The sequence below is a fragment of the Euprymna scolopes genome, chromosome 33, assembly GCF_053919585.1.
Source record: "Euprymna scolopes isolate OS-2025 chromosome 33, ASM5391958v1, whole genome shotgun sequence".
Lineage (NCBI taxonomy): Eukaryota > Metazoa > Mollusca > Cephalopoda > Sepiida > Sepiolidae > Euprymna > Euprymna scolopes.
The window spans coordinates 15,728,387-15,750,891 of NC_136514.1; the positions used below are offsets into that span (position 1 = coordinate 15,728,387).

The window sequence follows — 22,505 nt, forward strand, 5'->3', positions numbered from 1 at the left end:
TTTTTTTGTTTTTTTTTGAGTTTTTTTTTATGGCATATCATCCTTTTATTTTTTGTTTTGGGCTTAAATGCCGAATCTGGTCATTTTGGTAAATGTTTTCATGCTTTGAGTTTTTTTTTTATTTGATATTCGATTTTTTTTTTTTTAATTTTCTATTCATGATGTTTGGTTTGGTTGTTTTGTAGAGGAAAATTGTTACTTTTATTTTTGGCTTTGCACAACGTAGTTGAGTTTTTCAAAGAGAACGGGGGAAAAAAGCAGCGTCATCATTCTGTCTCTCTAGGTGCTACGGTCCCTTTCCAACATTTTACACATGAAACAAGAATTCACTTATTTTAAAAGATGACTTAGAAAATATTGGCACAATTTAGACTGAAAACTTCGAGTGTTCGATTTTGATTCTACCCTCTGATTTAAAAAAAATATAACATTTTATGAAATCAAATGAAAAAATATATTTTTCCTTTCTTTTAAAATATAATAAAATGTAAATGAAGAATTATGTTTACTACTTTTTTTTTTTACATGGGGGGGGGGGTCACCACTTATTAAGGCCCGGAGGCCACTCGAGGATAAGGGTTATTGCTTGTACAGTAATCAATGAGTTAGTATTGTAGTAATCATTAGTATTGGAGATTTGATAGTGTGTCTTATTTAAGGGGGCGGTTTGTCAGGAATTTGTTTATGTTGGATTTGAAGACATCCAAGTTGTAGTCAGGTGGGAAACAGGCGAACGAAAGAGAGTTCCACAGTCGTGCACTTCTGAGAAAGAAGCCCTGCTCATGGAATCTACGTTTGGATTTAGGTACAGATAAAGATACTTAACTCCTCTCTGTCTATCTATTTCTCTTTCTCTCCCTCTTTCTTTATTTCTCTTTATATATCAATTTATCTATATATTTAATAAAAGAGAACACTATGTGTCTGTCGGTTTCCAAAAAATAAAGAAACTGGGAAGCTTACCTTAGATATAAGCATATTCACATATACACATATACATATATTAAAAAAAAAAGAATAAAGACTAGGAGAAATTTTAATCAAAGAGTGGACTGATCCTATATTGACAATGGCACTGATGAAAGCCAAAATATCAAGAAAAAATCCTAGAGTGCAGAAATCAACCCACATAGCCAGGTGATACCAACTATAAGTAAGTTAAAATAGAATAACATAGAAGAACCGACACAGAACATGTGAAATTGCCAGTGATTATTAGTGATGGGACGATTCCAATATTTTTCCCAATTCCAATACAATTACCGATTCCGATTCTGATTCCGATTCCGATTTCTGTAAATATTTTACGATAAAATTTTTATTTTTCCCCGATTACTGTAAAAAACGCATCTTAAATGTGCATGCATTTTCTCAAACGTTAAAAACATACTTGTGACGGGCTAATCAAGAGATTTTAGTCTTACTGGAAGTTTAAATCAATAAATATTTATTATCTTATTACTGCAAGCAGTGGAAGATGTTTTATAAAAACAAAATTAAATAAAATAGATAATTAGAGGAATCAGTTTTGGCATTGGAAAATAGACTCAAATTTTTCCGATACCGATTCCGATACCCCAAAAAGCTCTGATTTTTCCGATTCCCGATTCCGATTCTGATTAATCGTCCCAACACTAGTAGATATACAATGTAACATTGTTTAGTGCTACACAAGATGGTTGTCAATGGTCTACAAGGTTGGAAAGTATCATACAGATTTCCACTGGAAGGGCACTGAGAGTATTGGAATAGAGATCGAGAGGTAGTGAAATAATGAGAGAGGGGGGGTGATAAAAATAGAAAGAATGGGATTATTAACGTGTGAATATAACGAAAGTAGTTCTGCGTTTCTAATTGCTACTTAAAGAACCTGATGAGATTTTTCTAAACTGTTGCACAATGAAATTGATATACATGGTGTTCCAGAAGTTATGAACACATTTAAACATTGAATATCTCAAAAACTATTAAGGATAAAAAAAAAAAAAATGTGCCTGACATATATATAATTATTAGGCTATAACGAGAGAATATTCTTTTTCATTGTTTTGACTCTCGAGTGTATGTTAGTTAATATCTTATGTGGTTTTGGATAGAGTGATGAGATTCTCGATTGATTAGCTGTGTCTAACTGTGTCGGATATATACTCTTGTCATAGCCTCAATAATTATTAATGAATTTAGTTGATTTTAATTGAATTTTACCAGTTCAATATTACATAGTTTCATAGTTCAACAGATATAATAACATGAAATGTGACCAAGACTTCTGGAACACCCTGTATTCATAAGCGTTAGTTTTAAAGTATTCACGTATACATTAACCGATGCTATGTTAGGTTTCAGTGACCAAGACGTCATTAATTTTTTTTCTTGTCAAAACGCAAAGCTGATTAAGTGTAACTTGAAAACTGGGGTTTGTATTACTATGCACGTAAATTCGAAAAAGTTATCAGAAAACAAATATATAACAAATAAATGTTATCAAAGGCAAGATAAGTTACTTTTCTACCTAACTGGATACTTTTTTAGTGTTTTTATTTAATGTAACATGCTTATTCAGCTCGAAAAACATACAGTGTTTACCAATGTATTGGAAAATTTAAAATGGCCCCCGACTCTCTTTTGAACACGGTAAGTTTGGGAAATTGAGTCAAAAATAAAAAAAGTACTATATAAAATACGGTTAGAAACCTACTCAATATGTTACCATGACATGGGCTGACATATATTCGGTGGGTTTCTAACAGTATTTTGTATAGTTTCTTCCGACTTTGTACCCTTCTCTTGCTGCTCCCCTTCTTCCCCGACCTGGACCCGCTGGACTACTTTGTTTGGTCATACGTCGAGAGCATCAACAACATGACCTGACACAACACCAAAGCCAGTCTGATCGCTGCCATCTGCCGAGTATTCACCGAGCTCCCGCCAGCACTTGTGGAAAAGGCATGCTCCCAGTTCCGTATCGAGGCAGTGATTGAGGCTGAAGGCGGCTACATTGAATAGATGTCAGCTCTACTGCATAATCAAGTCTCCAGAATTGAATTTTTCAATAAAAGTTTTAAAATAAAGTTGTAGTGTTGTTTTCTTTAGGGAGGACAATTTTATCGTTTTATCCTGTAATTGGTATTAGAATGTTATTCACTTTGTTTTTGTATAGCAACACCAGGAATAAATAATGTTGTGAGTGTTTATGAAACTAAAGCTATTTTCTTAGACAAAAGCAATTGCTTTTGAAAACCAGCTGGCGCAGGTTAAACAAATAAACAGTTTTCAATTTGCTTAAGATCAATAAGACACGTTGTCTGTCATCGTTTCTTAAGATGACGCCATCTTGCTAATCTTTATTTTATTCTTCCACTGTCTTTTCTTTCAATCTTTTATCCTCTCTCTCCCCCCCTCTCTCTCTCATTCTTTCACTATCTCTACCCCCCTCCCTCTTTCACTGACGTTCTGCAAGGACCCTTGGCGCAGAGGTTAGAGTACTTTGGAAAATCAATTGTAAAAGTGATATTTAACAGGTTGAAGGTTCAATTCTCAGTGTGGGCAGCCAAAAAAAAAAAAAACAATACAATTGCGAATTACTTAAGATCTCTATCCAATCATGGCTGACGGAACAAGAACATGCTACCCCCTTGAAGTAAATAAAGGATTTTGTTCGAAATTTCGTCCAAATTCCTGAGTTCGACAAGATACACCTGAAGAAGGATGGAGGTTACATCGACCGAAACGTTGTGAAAATCACACTCAAGATGAGAACAGTAGTCCAACGAATCCAAATAATACGAATAACTCTCTCATTATTTCATTATCACCCGATGTATATTCCAGTACTCTCGGTGCCCTTCCATTGGAAGTCTGGATGATACTTTCTATCTGATTTAGAAGAACAATACCGAGGTTTTTACTCAGGAGCAAACTTAGATACCATATTTGAAACTATTTTGACAATGTCATTCACTTTGGTTTTGTATAGCAATACCAAAAATAAATATTTGTATGCGCGTGAGTGGAGGGGGTGTATATCAAAATAAAGCTTTTTTCTTACAATCTTTCACTGGCTTTTTCTCTCTCCTCTCTCTCTCATTCTTTCTATTCATTTCTCTCTATTTTTATCGTCCTCTATCATTATTTCACTATCTCTCGATCTCTATTGCAGTACTCTCGGTGCCCTTCCAGTGGAAATCTGTATGATACTTTCGAACCTCCCAGACACTTCACGATCATCTTGTGTGCCACTAAACAATGTTGCATTGCATATCTACCCTGGTAGTTTCACGTGTTCTACGTTGGTTCATCTATATTTCTAGTCATTTATCACACGCAATTTTATTTTAACTTACTTATGGTTGGTATCATCTGGCTATGTGAGTTGGTTTCTGCACTTTAAGATTTTTCTTGATATTTCATCGATATGGGGCCAGTCTTTCCTTTGATTAGAATTTCTACTAGTCTTTATTCTATTTTTTTTTAACTGTTCCCAGTGCTCTTACAATTATCGGCATAACTGTATAAACTCTCTGGCAAACTTCCACTATTTGCTTAATTTTTCTGCCTATTTCGACTTCACTCTGTGATCTGCTAGGACGGTAAAATCGACAATTTGGGAAGTTTTTGTTTTCTTTTGTCAACCATTATAATCAGTATTATTTTGAGTCTTTGGACTACTGTTGTTGTCTTGAGTGTTATTTTCACAATGTTTCTACAGATGTAACCTCCGACCTTCTTCAGGCGTATCTAGTCAAATTTAGGAATATTTCTGTCAAACTCAGAATCTGCATGAATTTAACCCCCAGGGGTAATATAGTCTCATTCTGTCAGTCTTGACTGGGTAAAAGTCCTAGCTGATATGCAGTTGTATTTTGAGTACTGCTCTCACTTAGGATTGAACCTTCAACCTCCAGAAAAGTGTAACTTTACAACTGCATTTTACCAAGTACTTTGTTACGCCATGGGTCTGATTTTTTAATTTTTTATTTTATGAAACATAAATTGGTGTAATAAGATTAATTCTGCCATGTTGCCTGGCAATGCAACATAGGCCCCAATTTCTTCCAATATACAACAACTTTGGCGCAATTATTGTGCCATGCGGTTGCAAACAGGAAGAAGGGATCTGATCAATTGGTTATTGGTGAGATCACATAAGAAACAAGATGAGAACAGTAGTCCGAAAAATTCAAATAATATGAATAATCAATTCTCATCTAAAAGATTAAGAAACATAAGACTATTATCATATCTGGTCTTCTTGCTTAGATTAGTTGGTTCCTTTGTGTTTCTATATCAATTATTTATTTATTTATTGTAATTATTTATTTTAAAATTTACTCACCAGGAGTTTTCACGCAAGTCATTATCAGTGATTGCTCACTGACAATAATAGGTACTGTTCCCTGTGTTACATATAAAGGTTTCATTATTATTATGATTATTATTATTCTTTGTTGTATTGTTCGTTGTTATTAAGAGTGCATGTTAGAGAGTCTTATTAAAAGCGTTTTATTAAGAGGGATGTTGTGAAAGAGATTGTTCGTTTTATGATGATATTCATTTATATAAAAATGTTCATACTTAGAAGTGTAGAAGCTCTTTGAGTGAGGAGATTGTGTTCAGAAAGTCTTAGTGTAGATATGAGATGTAGAGTTCACATTGTAGATATGAGATGTCGAGACGTGTATGTAATGACATTTTAAACCACATGATATACATGACATATAAAACAATTTTCACTTTACCTTTTGGTAGAATTACAATACAAAGACGACGTTTATAAACACACACGATGGGTTTATTTCTTCTCACGACCGGCCGTGGTTTTCTGAGTAAAGAATTCAAAGCTTCACATTCTAAGTTTCAAAAGTGACCGTCTCGCTTCTAGATGTTCGAATGTCCATGTCTGGACTGTCGTCTGTCGTCCTCAGACTCTCTCTGACTCTCCCCATTCTCTCTCTCAAGTTTTTCTCAAGTTTCTAACTATATCTAGAACTTCCCATTTTCCATGACGTCATACACATGTTAAAACATGTGTCTTCTTTCACGTGTTCTGGACATGCGTGTTCAAAACTTTTTCCTTTGTTTACAAAAGGAATTTTAACCTATATTCCCAGTAACCTATTTTTCCAATATGTTAAAAACATATTTATTAAATTATCTTGTATAGTTGCATTCCTCAATTGAATTTTTCATAACAGAATTGACAACGCACATTCTTTTCTTGGAACTATTTTATCTCTAAGCTAAACAATGGTTTGTTTTACATTCCATTTTCTAATTCTCTCTCATTATCTATTTCTAAACCTAATTTACGAGGTTCGAATTTCGTCTATTCTATTTCATTTTCATTTTAACTAAATCTCTCTATTTTTATACTTACATGAAAAGGGGACAGCCCTTATCATGTAACATCTGGAAAAGGGGACAGCCCTTATCATGTAACAAGTCTCTTAAGATTTTCAGGACTTTCCACTGCTTTTGATAATTGTTACAAATCATTTTGCGTTTCAGCAACGAATATCTATTATTGATTTCTTGCTGATTCTATTGTTGGTATTAGTTTCTCTGATATCTTTCTAGTTAGAATTCTTTCTAGAAAGGTATCAGGTACTTATAGGAGGAACCATGTGAAGGTTGCCAACATCATGTGAAAGTATTTCTGTGGAACGAACTGCATTCGAACTTGGTATTATCAATAGTTGCTCATTGACAATAACAGGCACTGTTCTCTGGAGTCTGAGTGACAACAAGTCTTCCCAGATTTTCAGAACTTTCCATAACATTTTTATGCACAAACAAAAGAATGTTCAATGGATAATCGTTAAACATTAAATCAAGTAAAGCAGACACGAAGCACATAAATGTGCACTTGGATGCATCTGCGTGTTATTGCTGGTGAGCGATCAAGAAGCAATTCAATTAAATAAAAGTCTTTTTTTTTTACATACGTGCGTTTTCTTCATTCTTTTCATCTTCACGCTCTTTATCGTTGCTTTCCATTTTTTTTAATTCTTTCTTTTAAGATTATAATGCTGGGTATGGGGCAACCAAACCAGCTGCCAACATTCTCCTGGTTTTTATTGAAACCAGCCGAGAGCTCTTTTTAGTATTCTCATTGTTCCCTTAAGTGCAGTGGGCGTTCATATGTATACTTGCATCGTTTACTGGTTATTTAACCACTCAAATAACTCGTGCACGGAAACACAAGGAGACTTGTTGATACTTTTTAGAGGTTTTATTAGGGAGAAAGGTTTAATTTCCAATGAACATAATCGCTAGAAATTCAAAACGTAAATAGCGCCAAGTTTTTGTTTTTTTTCTAATAAATCCGGGTCCATTCCGTTTTTTTATTTGATGTTTGTATATTTTGGAGGTAAGGATTGATAATTGTTTTTTGTATTATTTGGATTGTTTGGACTTTTGTTCTCATCTCGTTTGTTTTCCTCACAACATTTCGTCCGATATAACCTCCAACCGTCACACTGGATGTTATCAATGAATGATGAAAAATGTTGTTTTTTTTTCCAACGAACATAGTCGTTAGAAATTCAAAACACAAATACTGCAAAAAAAAAAAAAAAAGAAAATATCAATCCCCATCTCAAAAATATACAAACATCATACAAGGAGACTTTTAAGTGATTTTTAAAGGTTTTATTGGGGAGAGAGATTCGTTCATAAGGGGAGAGACCAAAATTAATTCCTTGTAAAAGAAAGGCTAAAATCAATTCTCTCTTATTACATTTTTTTACTTAACTTTAAAAAATGGTCGACAAATGGACAGATCTTGAGGAAATTTCTCTTAGATTTCTATATTCTTGGCACATCTTGTCCAGGCGCTCCCTCGATGAAACTCTGTGTCAATCCTCGAACATATGATCATTTCTTATGTAATCATTGACGCCTGCTTCTAGCATGTTTTGTCTAGGGAGCTGATCACTGAACCCTATCACCTCATTTGCTGGGTGCACTGAGTCATTCTCCGTTTCCTGCCAGGTTGTGCTGACATGTACTGAATGAAACACTCTCAAAATTCATACTAGTTGATATAATCTCTACTTACCAGCATAGGACCCCAACATAACATTTCCATTGCTTTCTATAACAGGTTACAAATCATTTTGTTTCACAGCAATAGATGCCTACCATTGATTTCTTGCTCATTCATTTCCTCTGAATCAGATGATTATATCATTGCATTATGCTTCCCCAATATATTCCGAACTAACAGGGTGTGGGGACGCCTGACCTTACCAGTCGTAAAGTTTGCTTAAATATATTTTAATTTATGCATTGGATACTTACGGTAGAGAACAGATGAAGGTTGCCAACATCCCTAAATGAATGTTTTTATGTGAAACTAACTGGATCCAGATCTGACACGCTCAGGATGTCAGTTTGTGTCATTAACCACTTAGCTACAATCACCTTCCTAAAAAACGACCCTGGTGTCTAACTCTGTCCCGTGGGGAGGCATAGTAAATAGGTACAATCACCTTCCTGATTCTTCTTTTTATTCTTCTTCTCCTAACATATGACCTTTCTCAGCCAATCAGAGCCTTTGGTATATTTCAATCACCCTTACTCTATCCTTACTAGTTTAAGCCATCAAAATCAGATATTAGAGAAGACAACATTCAACAGTGGTTCATATGGCTCCTTTCTGGGAACCTATCCAGATAGAAAAGCCACGGTGTTTAAGCTTCATTAGTTTTGCACGTATATCTTTACCCTTGCTCGGGGTCACCTTTGCTCATATAAGACAGAGAGCTTAATTAGTAATTGCAAAACTCCACACATGTCAAGACACTTTGTATTTTGATAGCATTAGAAAACAAAACCAGAAAACAAAAACAAGAAAAGCCGAACACGTTCGTTGCCTGTTTATTTATCTAAGAGGTATATATGATGGTTTTAACAAGCCACTTACTTTCTGAGTAGTGCCTTGTCGAGCTGATGTCTCTGTAACACAAATAGATCCTCAACTTCCTCTCTGTGTCCCAGATGTGTACTGAGCAAGCCATTATCTGGTATGCGATATAAAGTAGCAAGGATAGCACATTTTTACTCATTCTAATTTGGTATCTGTCTGTCTGAAGCCGAAACTATACTATTACTTCTATTAATGTACTATTGTGTTGTTTGTCAGTGCTCAATTTGAGACAGGATAGTGTAGTATATGTTCTGTTGTCATTAGACGATTTTCTCAGGCATTAGCTCCTTCTTGGATGAGGGGGTAGTAATGTAGTGTATTTTCAATTTAAGAGAAATAGGTTAGTGTAGTATCTGTTCTGTTGTTATTAGACGATTAGCCCAGGCGTTCCAAAATGTAATGCCTCCTATTCTTTTTATTTTGTCCTAATGGATCAGAGGGGATTGCAAATTGCAATGTTACAATGACTAAACTTATGCATTCATGACCTGAAAGTTTCAGCTTTCTATTGCAGATGTTGACTGAGCGACACTCTAAGAAAGCAACACCTGTCATAGACGTGTGTCAGAAGCAGAGATGCGTCATTAAATTCCCCACAAAAGTGTGTTGAGAATGGTGGTGACTATGTAAAAAAAATAATTTCGAATCACAAAAGGTCACTCGTTTTAATGATACCACTCCCATCTCGCTAGCTCTTCAACATTTTGAGTTTAAAAAAAAGTAGATTTTACCTTTCGAACGATCCTCATAAAAACTTGATAAAAATAATAAGGCAGTAGCCTTCCTATAGTCGATATATCGATATTTTCTGGGGTTGAAACATGATAATATAAAGATCAGGATCATAGATTTTGTTTTGCTGGAGATTGACCTCTTAGTAACAGAGATAAAACACTATGATAAACATTTAATGAATCATTTATAATTTTGTGTCAGCATTAAATAACGCTAATTGGGTTGATATGCCATTAAATAATGATATTAATAATGTTAATTGGGTTGATATGCCAAACAATAACGCTAATTGAATTAATATGTCATTAAATAATGCTAATTGGGTTGATATGCCATTAAATAATGCTAATTGGGTTTATATGCCATTAAATAATGATAATTGGGTTGATATACCATTAAATAATGATAATTGGGTTGATATGTCATTAAATAACACTAATTGGGTTGATATGTCATTAAATAACACTAATTGGGTTGATATACCATCAAATAATGATAATTGGGTTGATATGTAATTAAATAACACTAATTGGGTTTATATGCCATTAAATAATGCTAACTGGGCTGATATGCAGGGAGAAAAATGAAGAGGGTTGATATGCTGTAAAACATGCAAACAATTAAGACATATAATAAACATTGTATTTCAGCATCAAATAAACAAAAATTTTAGCCTTTAGCTAAAAGCAGAGTGTAGTATCTGTTCTTATACATTTTATCTGTTTTGTCTTTGGTCGGTGAATGAGAGGTCATTTTAGACTGAGGTAATTTTTATTTTTGTCCTTATCTAGAATGCCGCTTTGGTGGATTTTCCCCACATTACAAATGACCACATGTTTTGCACTGTCCTTATGAATGGCTATCCCATATTAGTTTGTGTATTTATCTTTCTCCAAGCCAGGAAATGTGACAATAGGGTCAGAAAATGGGATTGGAGAGCCAGTGCCCCCAATGAAGAGCACTGGCCTGCAAAAAAATGTTTTGTCAGTCCTGTCAACATTCTCTCAGGTGATTAGCAATAAACTATTCCCCTTCTCAAAAAGAGAAGGCAAAACCTGGGAAGGTGGACCTCCTAGAACTGCACAGGATTAGCAACAAAACCACAATAAACAGGGAAAAGGACATTTCAGAAATGTCATAGACTCTTTTCACTTTAGTGCTGAGGGCAAAAATGCCACAGTTGCGTCATGTAATAAGTGGAATTCAAAATTAAAATAAATGTGAGCAAGGAATACCATGTGTTGACTTTTTTTTTGAAAAGTTGTAAACATAATAATAAAAAAATTGGAATCGTGGAATTTATTTTATGGTTAACCTTAAAGGCTGTTGTTATGTAACAGTTGAGAAGATGAAAGAGGCTGTGCAAGGGTCATTGAAACGCTCACACAAGAGGACTTCCATGGAGTCTTCGAGAAATTATTGGAATGGTACAACAAGTGCATTACAGCCGGAGGAGATTACTTCGAAGGGGACTAGAGTTTCATGCGTGTACTATCAATAAAAGGGCCCATATGGAAAAAGTTTGGGCACTTATTTAAGGTACTTTGTACATCCTCCATCACATGTAGACAAAAGATAGACGTATACGAAGTAGCGCTTATTATATGTATTTTTTTAGAATTAGAAAATAGTTGATAAGCTGTAGAACAGACAATTCAAAATAATGGAAGATTTCTAAATTGGTTGAGATGCAGAAGAGAACCACTAAGTAATGAATCTGGCACAATAAGTTCTTTTTTTTTGGGGGGGGGTCTTCAATAATCTAATATATAAAAGGCTGTCTGTCTGTCTCCTTATTTTCAAACTCCATCTCTCAGAAACGAAAAGTCACAGAGCAGCGCTAGGGACCTCAAATGATTGGATTTTTTATGGACTGTTCTTTTATGGGTCTTTAGCTGATTAAAATAGTTTTTAAGGGGTCAAAAATGGGTCAAAATTGAAAAAAAATCATTATACGTCTTGTACATTAATCTTAGTTTATTTTTAATAACTTCATATGCATGTCACGTTGGTCACCAGCTTTGAATGCTACAGTTTTGCTTTCGGTTTCGATTCTAGCTGATGGCACCCAAATACTTTTTTTTTTACTTTTGAAATCACGACTCTATAATAGATATATACGAAATCTGGAAAAATTAAAATATCATATTTAAGCATATTTTACGACCGGGCAAAGCTCCCCCCCCCACACACACCTGCAAATAAAAAAAAGAATTGATATGCTGTAAAAAAAAAAAAAATACAAAGGAAGCGAAACAATATTTTCAAAAACATCATCCTTTTACTTTATAATGAAAAGAAATGATTTTGAAAACAATGAAAGTCAACATTTCAGCTGATGTAACCTCCGATCTTCTTCAGGTATATTTTGTTGAACTCGAGAATCTTTGTCAGACTCAGAAATCTGCATGGAATTTGGAACAAGCAGATTATTTAAATTATGTGGGGTAGCATGCCCTCAGCTATTTCTGAGTGGAAGTCTTAAGTAATTGGAAATTATGTTCTTAATATGGTGCCCACTTAAAATTGAATTTTCGACCTCGAAAAGAGTGCAACCAAGTATTTTATCCGTTGCATCTCGGACAATCCTGGTATGAAATTTGGGAGCGTTAAACTTTTTCTTGTTTCAGATATATAATCTAACCACTTATCACTATAGATCACACACACACACACACACACACACACACACACACACACACACACACACACACACACATATAATAATTTTAATGGGATTAGAACAACAGTCTGAAGAGCAGAGTATATTTTAATGTATTAGTAAATTTATAAGTACAATTAAAATAAAATAAAACAGTGCTCGTTGTAATGTAGATATATAATAAGCTCGATAGGCATATATATCCTAGAGCTATTTTAATATTGAGTAAGATGATTGATAATTTATAATTAAAATTAAAAATCGGTTTCATAAGGAAGAACAAGATTCTGTGCACTTTGTAGATATGAAGCCCTTAAGATTTTAAAATACATTAAAAATAAAACCATTCTCTTAAATTAAATAACTGCACGTGGCTCATAATTTGACTGGCACTATATTTGTAACTGCAATATACCTAATACCAGCTGTGATACTAGGGCTAACTTTCTGAATAGATGCAACACTCTGCGCCTGACCTTAATGACTACAATTCCAAATCCCAACGAACTAGCTGTCCCTATAACTGGGAGGGAAAAACCTAATAGCTAGCTACGAAATCTTATACATTTTACCTCCAAGACGATTGCGTTTGTCTTACCTGCATGCATAAAAAAAAAAAAAAAAAAAAAAAAAAAATTCCTCCCTTCTTCAAACTAAACCTTACCTGTAACTCAAATCCTAATGGAAATCCATCTGTAAATAAATAACCCCTCTTCTCTTGAACGCTAACAATCTACTCCTTCCAACCTATCCGCCACTAAACTCCCACATTGCTCCGCATCTGTAGTGGAATCGCAAACTTCCAGCCCCTAATCCCTCACATGCAAACTGTTTTAATAGCCATCACTAAACATCTATACATTTCTACCTCTAAGGTATGCATTACAGCTCATTCCTATCCAGTAAGGGACTTAACAGCCTATGCACACAAAGGCAGGTACTTAACAGCCAAAGTACCCAGAAACAAAGCGATATGCACTACACAACTGTCTCCTCGAGTTTTGCAACGATTAATTACGTTATTGAAACGACACTCCTTGTTATGCAAAACGGCCCATGACTCTTACTAAAAAATACCTACAACTTCAACTCTATTCGCACCTACTGAAAACCTGCCCATATATCTATTCACCTAATTACGCATGACTCAAAACTTGCTGTCTTATCCATGCTATATTGCACTTACATCTTAACCCTCCTATCATCTAAAATAGCTCGGGCACAACTCGTAGCTCAATTCTTAATACCTACTCATACTGTAACACTATACTAGACCTAAGCTAACATTAATAAAATTTAAAAAAAAAGGGTAAGACTAAAATCACATTATCTCCTCCCTAACAAGCCCTCTTACAAACATAGACGCTTACACTGCATGAACTTCACCCACCCCCTTTATCCATTAACAAGTAAATAGCATGTCCCTAAATCACTTTGAGGAGTGTAACTAATCAGTAGAGATATAATCCCCCACAAACTAACCCAGTAACACTAACAACGCGGGGTCGCAGAAATACCTGGATTAGAACCTAGGCGCGGAGAAAACCCTCTCAGGGCTGACGGACCCAGTAGGTCTTCCCAGATCATCCGTCTAGGAGAAGGAAAACTCTGAAACTAAACCAAAGGGGAGAGAGGCCTCTTCAGTCTTGAATGACAACCTTCCTAGAGCTGGTGACTCAAACAAATTCACCGGTTTGCAAACCTAAATTGCTTAAGGAGTAGATAGGCTCTGTCTATCGCCCGGCTTCCATACTCCTTCTTTGCCTATTAGTCAAGCGCAGAGACACTATCTCAGTGATTCGACAGAAACACCCAGCGGTAGATCTTGTTTCCTGGCCAGGGCAATGAACGCCGTTCTTTCCCATTCCCAGCATGCCCCACCCCTAAAACTGAACATTTGGGAGTGCTTGAGTATAAGATATGCCTGAGCGATTAGATTGGGTTGACCCTCTTCTAAAGGGTTGAGGGTACCGGATTGACAGTTCCTGGCTGCTGTTCCCGACTGGTAGTACAGGAGCCCTAACTCTTTGGTAGCGCTTAGAGCGGCTGCTCCATCAACAGTTGAATAATATCGGGTTGTTTGCAGTGCCATGACGCGCATGGAAAGGGACCCTGCACTCATCCCCGGTGGGCTTTCCTGAGGCCACAATCCAAATTGGAGAAAGGTCAGCTGATGGTCTACTTGTGATGCATGTCTGAAGCTCCGCATAACCTCTTGTTTAGCTCCCCCTTACCGAAACTCTTAAAAAAAAAATATGACGACAGTACAATCTAAAAATAAGCTTAAACCAGGATTAGGGACAAACAAATTCAACTTGCCTCCTCCCTTGAGGCTCTCATTCACAAATATCCGTGGGCTTAGAACTAACTTAGCTGATGTTGAAGCATTTCTCTTAACAAATACCCCGGATATCTTAGCACTAAGTGAGACTAACCTACACTCCTCCATTCTCTCTAACCACTTTAACATGCCTGGATATCTCCCACTCTGCCGTAAGGACTCTGACAGACATATGCACGGACTTGGAGTTTACATTCGTAATACCCTTCCCTTGACTAGAGAAACAAACCTAGAAACAGATGATCAAGCCTTTATGTGCTTTAGACTAAACGTGCAACACAGTATTAGCTACTATTATTTTCTCTACCGCTCTCCCTCGACTCAGGACTGCTCCATAATAAACAAAGTATCTGACAGCATAGACACGGCACTGTCCCTCGACACTAGCGCACAAATACATGTGTTTGGTGACTTTAATGTCCACCACAAAAACTGGCTTGGATTCTCTACTCACACAGATGCAGCGGGCAGCACAACCCATAGCTTCGCTATATCTCACTCCCTATCACAAATTGTTACGTTTCCAACCCGTTTCCCTGACCAGGAAGAACAACACGCATCACTTCTAGATCTGTTTTTGACCAAAGTTCCCGATGACTGTATAACGAAGGCCCACAGCCCACTCGGGAACGCTGATCATGCAGTGATAATGGTTGAAATCGCCCTAAACTCTAGACCCAAAACTGAAGAGCCAGTGCTCAAAACAACGAGATATTATAATAAGGCTGACTGGGAAGCCATCAGGGAACTAATTAGAGATGCTCCATGGAAAAATATTTTCTCTCTCCCTGCTGAACAATGTGCAAACGAGACCACTGACTGGTTCAAAACTGCAATCGAAGCACATGTTCCCATGCGGAAATTTTATAGTAAGCCCCACTCTCCCCAATGGTTTACGTCGACTTGTGCAACTGCCATTACTCAAAAGCAGCATGCATACCGTAGGTTTAACCGACATAAGTCCAGTTCAAACAGACTGAAGTATATAGAAGCTAGAAATAACGTTAAGAAAGAAATAGCGACAGCTAAGAGAGAATTTACGGAAACCACTAAAAAGCGCATCGAAGCACAAAAATTAGGAACTCGAGACTTCTGGAAAATCTACAACAGTGTAGTAAATAATGGGCAATCAACAATTCCCCCACTAACCAACAATCACGAGGTTGTCTCCTCAGCAACCGACAAGGCTAACATGCTTGCCAGTCTGTTTGCCTCAAACTCCACACTGGACCCTTCCAACCACCCCCTACCTGACTTTCCTATGCGGACAGACGCCACACTAGACGATCTGAAAACCACCCCTGCTCAGGTGCATGCTATCATAAAAACCTTGACACCTCAAAAGCATGTGGACCCGATCTTATCCCAGCTGTGCTATTAAAAAAGTGCTCAGCCGAAGTAGCTCCAGTTCTCTCCAAACTCTACAACAAATGTCTTAATGAAGCCTGCTTTCCGGGCTGTTGGAAAACTGCTTCTGTTGTACCAGTATTCAAGAATTCTGGCGAAAGGACAGACCCATCAAATTATCGCCCCATTAGCCTCCTCCCACTTTTTGCCAAAATATTTGAGACCATAATTAACCATGCTCTAGTCCATCATCTTACAGATGCTAAACTACTGACTGACAAACAATATGGATTTAGACAAGCCCGTTCCACAGCAGACATCCTCACTGTGATCTCTGAACGTATATACCATTCACTGGACAAAGCGGGGGAAGGCAGAGCGGTAGCTCTAGATATATCTAAGGCTTTTGACAGGGTATGGCATGAGGGTCTCCTCAGTAAAATCAGATCATACGGTATCACTGGTAGAATACTTAGCATAATTAAATCCTTCTTAGATAAGAGAAAAATCCAGGTAGTCCTCGACGGTCGCACATCTAAACAATATGATATAAATGCGGGAGTGCCCCAGGGTTCTATCCTTGGACCTCTATTGTTCCTGATATTCATAAATGACCTCCCCGACAACATTGCCTCTGAGATGGGTATATATGCTGATGACACTACACTCTATGGCAGACACGACAGGAAGACGAATGAACACATTTCTAAAGAAATGGCAGAAACACTAGAGGAAGACCTCCAATCTGTAGTGGAATGGGGACAAAAGTGGTTGGTCGCGTTCAATGCTGTCAAGACTAAACTAGTTTCATTCAATAATTACAAGAAACCCTCTCTACCACCCATAGCAATGGCCAACGACTCTTTATCTGAGAGTCCATCTTTCAAACTCCTTGGCCTAACGTTCACAGGAAACATGAGTTGGAACAATTACATTGAAGGCATTGCCAGGGCCGCTGCAAGAAAGGTAGGCTCTCTCTACCGTGCTAGAAAACTACTAACACCCGAAAGTATCCTGTACCTCTATAGGGCCACCATTCGCCCATGTATGGAGTATTGCTGCCACATCTGGGCTGGTGCATCGGCTACTAGTCTCTCGCTCCTTGACAAGGTTCAAAAGAGAGTCGCAAACCTGATAGGCCCTGAACTGGCATCTAAGCTTCAGCCTCTGTCCCATCGACGAAATGTTGCATCCCTCTGCCTTTTCTACAAGTATTTCAGTGGTGAATGCTCTGACGAACTGCAATCACTTGTGCCCCCACGACGCGAGCACCCTCGACAAACCCGACAGGCTACTAGATCCCACCCCCACACTGTAGAGGTCCCTAGATGTAAAAGATCTTTTTACTCCAATAGTTTCTTCCCCAGAACCGCAAGACTCTGGAATTCCATTCCAGGTCCCTGCTTCCCCAACAGTACTGACATGCAGAAGTTCAAGTGTAACGTGAACCGACACCTTGCTGCCCAAATCCCTACATAGTACCCCAGTAGTCGTTGCCCCTGATAGTAGCCCCCTACACCAAAGTGGCAATTTGCCTTGTTTGGGGTGAAAATGTAATAAAAAAAAAAAAAAAAAAAATTTAAAAGATGAAATTTTTTCGGGATGCATTCATAAACATTAGTTTTGATTCGACAAATTTAAGCCACCATAAATCATAAAATTTTCTTATTACTAATCTATCTTAAAATTTATAATTTATAAATTAATAACTATTATAATAATTTTTATCATTATTGTTATTATTATCTGATATTTTTACCATTATTTTCTATTTTATTTTATTATCTATTTCACTTTAAATTTATATGTTACTATTTTTATTAATGTAAGTTCTATAAATATTATAATTGATATTAAAAATATTATTTTTATTTAATTACTACCAATAAGATTCATTTATTATATAAAATATTTAACTTTTAATTAATTAGTGGTTATCTACCTTTGAATAATAAAATTCTTTATTTTTCTAGTTGAATATAATTATCTCCCTTTGTAAATCAAATATTTAAATGGATTTCAAATTTAGTGTCACTAACGATTTCAAACTGGTAATATTATTCCATTGGCGCTTCCTTTGAAAGTTTGTATATATCAACATTTTCAAACATTAATAAACTACATTTACCATCCAAATGAATGCTTTGACGATGATACTTAGGATTTTTAGAAGGCGAACCATTAAAAGGTATATATATTTTTGTTAAGATTTTTAAAAAAATATCCTCTCTTAACCTTACTCTTCAACCCCATTTTATTTTAGTTTATTTTTTATTTTATTTCATTTTATCTTACTTTGTTTATCAACATAAAAAAGTAACTATTTTCCTTTATATTTTAAATATTTTCCAGATACATCTGCTTTACTAAAAAAATGTTAGTTTTATTTTTGGTTTCTTTAAAAAAAAAAACACCCAATATTTTTGCTGATGAGGAAACTTTGTTTCAAAAAACTATATGGTAAAATTATTGTCCAAGACTTATTGTCTATCTCAATAAAAAAACATCGTTTCAGAAACGATCGTACAATTTATTGATTTTGTTTGTTCTTCCTTATGTAATCGATTAAAATTTTTTAATTTTAATAATAAATTATCAATCATCTTATATATATATATATATATATATATATAGCAGGTAGTATACTATAACACAATGGGGGGGAAAAGGAAAGAAAATCGTGGGCATTTTAGAAAATTAATCTTTGGTATATTTTATTTTCCTCATATATATATATATATATATATATATATATATATATATATATATATATATATATATATGAAAATAGATTCCAATCGATAATCCAAATAAATTCCAATCAATAATCTCATTCTAAATTCAAATAAATAATCTAAATACCTTCCAATACATATTCAAAATAAATTCCAATCATTAATCCAAATAAATCCCAATAAATAATCCAAAAACATTCCAATCATTAATCCAAATAAATTCCAATAAATAATCCAAATAAATTCCAATCAATAATCAGAATAAATTCCAATAAATAATCAGAATAAATTCCAATAAACAATCTAAATAAATTTAAATCAATAATCGAAATAGATTCCAATCGATAATCCAAATAGATTCGAATAAATAATCTTATTATAAATTCATAAATAATTCAAATAAATTCCAATCAACAATCGAAATAAATTTCAATCAATAATGTCATTTTAAATTCCAATAAATAATCTAAATAAATTCCAATAAATAATCGAAATAGATTCCAATAAATAATCCAAATAAATTCCTATAAATAATCCAAATTTATTGGAATTTATTTTTATTATTGATTCGAATTTATTTGGATTATTTTTGGAATTTATTTTTATTATTGATTGGAATTTATTTGGATTATTTATTGGAATTTATTTTGATTATTTATGGAATTTATTTTGATTATTTATTGGAATTTATTTGGATTATTTATTGGAATTTATTTTGATTATTTTTGGAATTTATTTTGATTATTGATTGGAATTTATTTGGATTATTTATTGGAATTTATTTGGATTAGTGATTGGAATTTATAATAAGATTATTGATTGGAATCTATTTGGATTATTGATTGGAATTAATGTTGATTATTGATTGAAATTTTTTTGGATTATTGATTGGAATTTATTTGGATTATTGATTGGAATTTATTTGGATGATTTATTGGAATTTATTTGGATTATTTATTGGAATTTATTTTGATTATTTTTGGAATTTATTTGGATTATTTATTGGGATTTATTTGGATTATTTATTGGAATTTATTTGGATTATTTATTGGAATTTATTTGGATTAGTGATTGGAATGTATTATAATTATTGATTGGAATTTATTTGGATGATTTATTGGAATTTATTTGGATTATTGATTGGAATTTATTTGGATGATTTATTGGAATTTATTTGGATGATTTATTGGAAATTATTAAGATAAATTCCAATAAATAATCCAAATCATTATAATCTGTCCGCACTTTTCTCAATAACTACGCCTTGGAATTTTTTGAAATTTTGCACAAACATTAAACATGATATGAGTAAAAACGTAACAGAATCGATTTTCCCTGAAAACTCTGGTTGCCCCCATAAGGATGCCTTTCAGGTTAAAATGGTTAAAATTGACACTTTTGTGCTTATTAAAAAAATTGATGCTTTGGATTTTTGTAAAACTTTCTGAAAGGTTGTAACTAACTGATTTCTATATAATTTTATTTGTCTATACTTCACGATAACTCTTGGGTGTGCCCCAGGGGCACTTTTAGGGCTAATAAAAACACTTCATTTTTGGGATTATTTTACCATATTTGTCCAAAATTTTCTATTTAGCAGTTTTTGCATGGTGCTGAACTCAAATTTAAATATCTTAAGGCCTTGAAGACTTTTGAGGATGAATGTGGAGGGTGGGGTGGGGGAGCAAATGATGAACTTATTCATTTCTTTTTTTTTTTGCATGGTACAGAACTCGAATTTACATATGTAAAGGCCTAAAACTGCACCGTTTGTTCATTTTCACCAGGATTTGACATACCCTGGGGAATTTGGGGGCTAAATGGGGGAGGGTGCAAATGCTGAACGTAGTCATTTTTTTTTATGCCTCGTTCACTGTGCACTCACGGGGGACCATGCATGCTTCACTTGTTTTTTTTAAGTTTCTTTCGTTTACTTACTGCTGATTATTTGACTGTTTTTTTTTGTTTTTTTTCGTCTCAGATGCCTACGTCCGTATCTCGTTGATGTGCGATGGACGTCAAATGAAGAAAGCCAAGACAGTGGTCCGCGAATCTACACTCAATCCGGTATTCAACGAGTCGTTCATTTTCGACGTTCCAAGTGAACAGCTGCAGAACATCTACTTCATACTCTCCGTGTTCCATCACCATATCGGGGCAGAGAAGACGGGCTATCTCATGGGTCGCGTCTATATGGGGGAGTATTTCGATGTGGGGACCAAAGTCCATTGGCAGGAAATGATGAAGAACTCCCGAAAAGAGATCGGAGCCTGGTATAAAATAAGGGGTTAATCGGAAGCTCAAAACTTAAAAAAGAAAAACGGGTGTTTATCCAATTGGATCTTAATATTAAATAAATAAATAAATAAAATGGCACAACAATTTTATTATATACTTATCTGTTAGATTTTTAAAAGATAGTACACTAAAAGTTCCACAAATGCATCAAGTATTTTGTCACTTGTGTACTACTCGGACGGAATCACCATTTTTTGTTTTTTTGTTGGGACATGGGGAGAGTGCATAGCAGGGGCAGACAAATGCAATTTCATGACCAAATCGAAAATAGATGCATGTTTTCTATTATTATTATTATTATTAATACGTGAGTTTTTTGTTGAAAAAATTTTTTTTTTTAAAATAAATATAAGAAACTTATAATAACAAAATAGAGTATTAAAATAAAAAATGGACATTTTTTAAAAAAATAAAACATGGACATAAAGATTTGTAACACAGGCCTTTTGGCTAGTAACAAAGTGTAGTATCTGTTCTGATACTACATTTCACCTTTTCTGACCTCGATCAGTCGAGGAGAAGTCCTTCTAGACTGAGACAATTTTAATTTTTGTTCCTATCCAGAATGCCCCATTTTGGGGAGCTGGATTTTACCCACATTAAAAACCGACCTTGTGTCTAACTCTGTCCTGGTGGGAAGGCAAGTCAATAGGAAAATAAATATAAGAAATTTATTTATTTTTATTTTTTTTTTTATTTTTTTTTTTTTATTATTATTATTATTATTATTATTATCATTATCATTATTATTATTATTATCATTATTATTATCATTATTATTATTATCATTATTATTATTATCATTATTATTATTATTATTATCATTATTATTATTATTATCATTATTATTATTATCATTATTATTATTATCATTATCATTATTATTATTATTATCATTATTATTATTATCATTATTATTATTATCATTATTATTATTATCATTATTATCATTATTATCATTATTATTATTATCATTATTATCATTATTATTATTATCATTATTATCATTATTATTATTATTATTATTATTATCATTATTATCATTATTATTATTATCATTATACCAACACAAAACTGATTTTTTAAAAACAAAATAGGCACTTTTTAAATTTTTAATAAAACATGACCATACATTATTGAAATGATTGTGAATTTTAAGAAAACTTTTTTTTTTCCAAAATATTAAATTTTCCTAATAAAGTCAAACCTTTTTTAGTAATGAATGATTGAATGAAAGTTGTTGTCTACCACTGCTATACACTCTCCCCTTGTCCCAACTGAAAACGATAAAAATGATTTCGTCATAATAGAGCACAAGTGCCAATAAATTTTTTTAAACGAGAAAAATAAATTTTTTCTCGTCCGTCATGTTCTGCTTACATTAAGGTCAATGGACAATAAACATAATACACAATCATTATAATAATATAATAATACATATAATATAATAATACATAT

General features: G+C 34.2%; 1 protein-coding gene across 2 annotated transcripts in view; it reads left to right on the top strand.

Moving 5' to 3' along the window:
* The window catches only part of LOC145258156 (synaptotagmin-1-like), a 228,960-nt gene extending 207,821 nt beyond the window's left edge, over nucleotides 1–21,139 (top strand). For both annotated transcript variants that reach the window (XM_080115947.1, XM_080115948.1), the window contains exon 6: nucleotides 20,731–21,139. In XM_080115947.1, the coding sequence (XP_079972073.1) occupies nucleotides 20,731–21,041 (311 nt within the window). In that variant the 3' untranslated portion in view covers nucleotides 21,042–21,139. The remainder of the gene's footprint in view (nucleotides 1–20,730) is intronic.
* The last annotated feature ends 1,366 nt before the right edge of the window (nucleotides 21,140–22,505 follow it).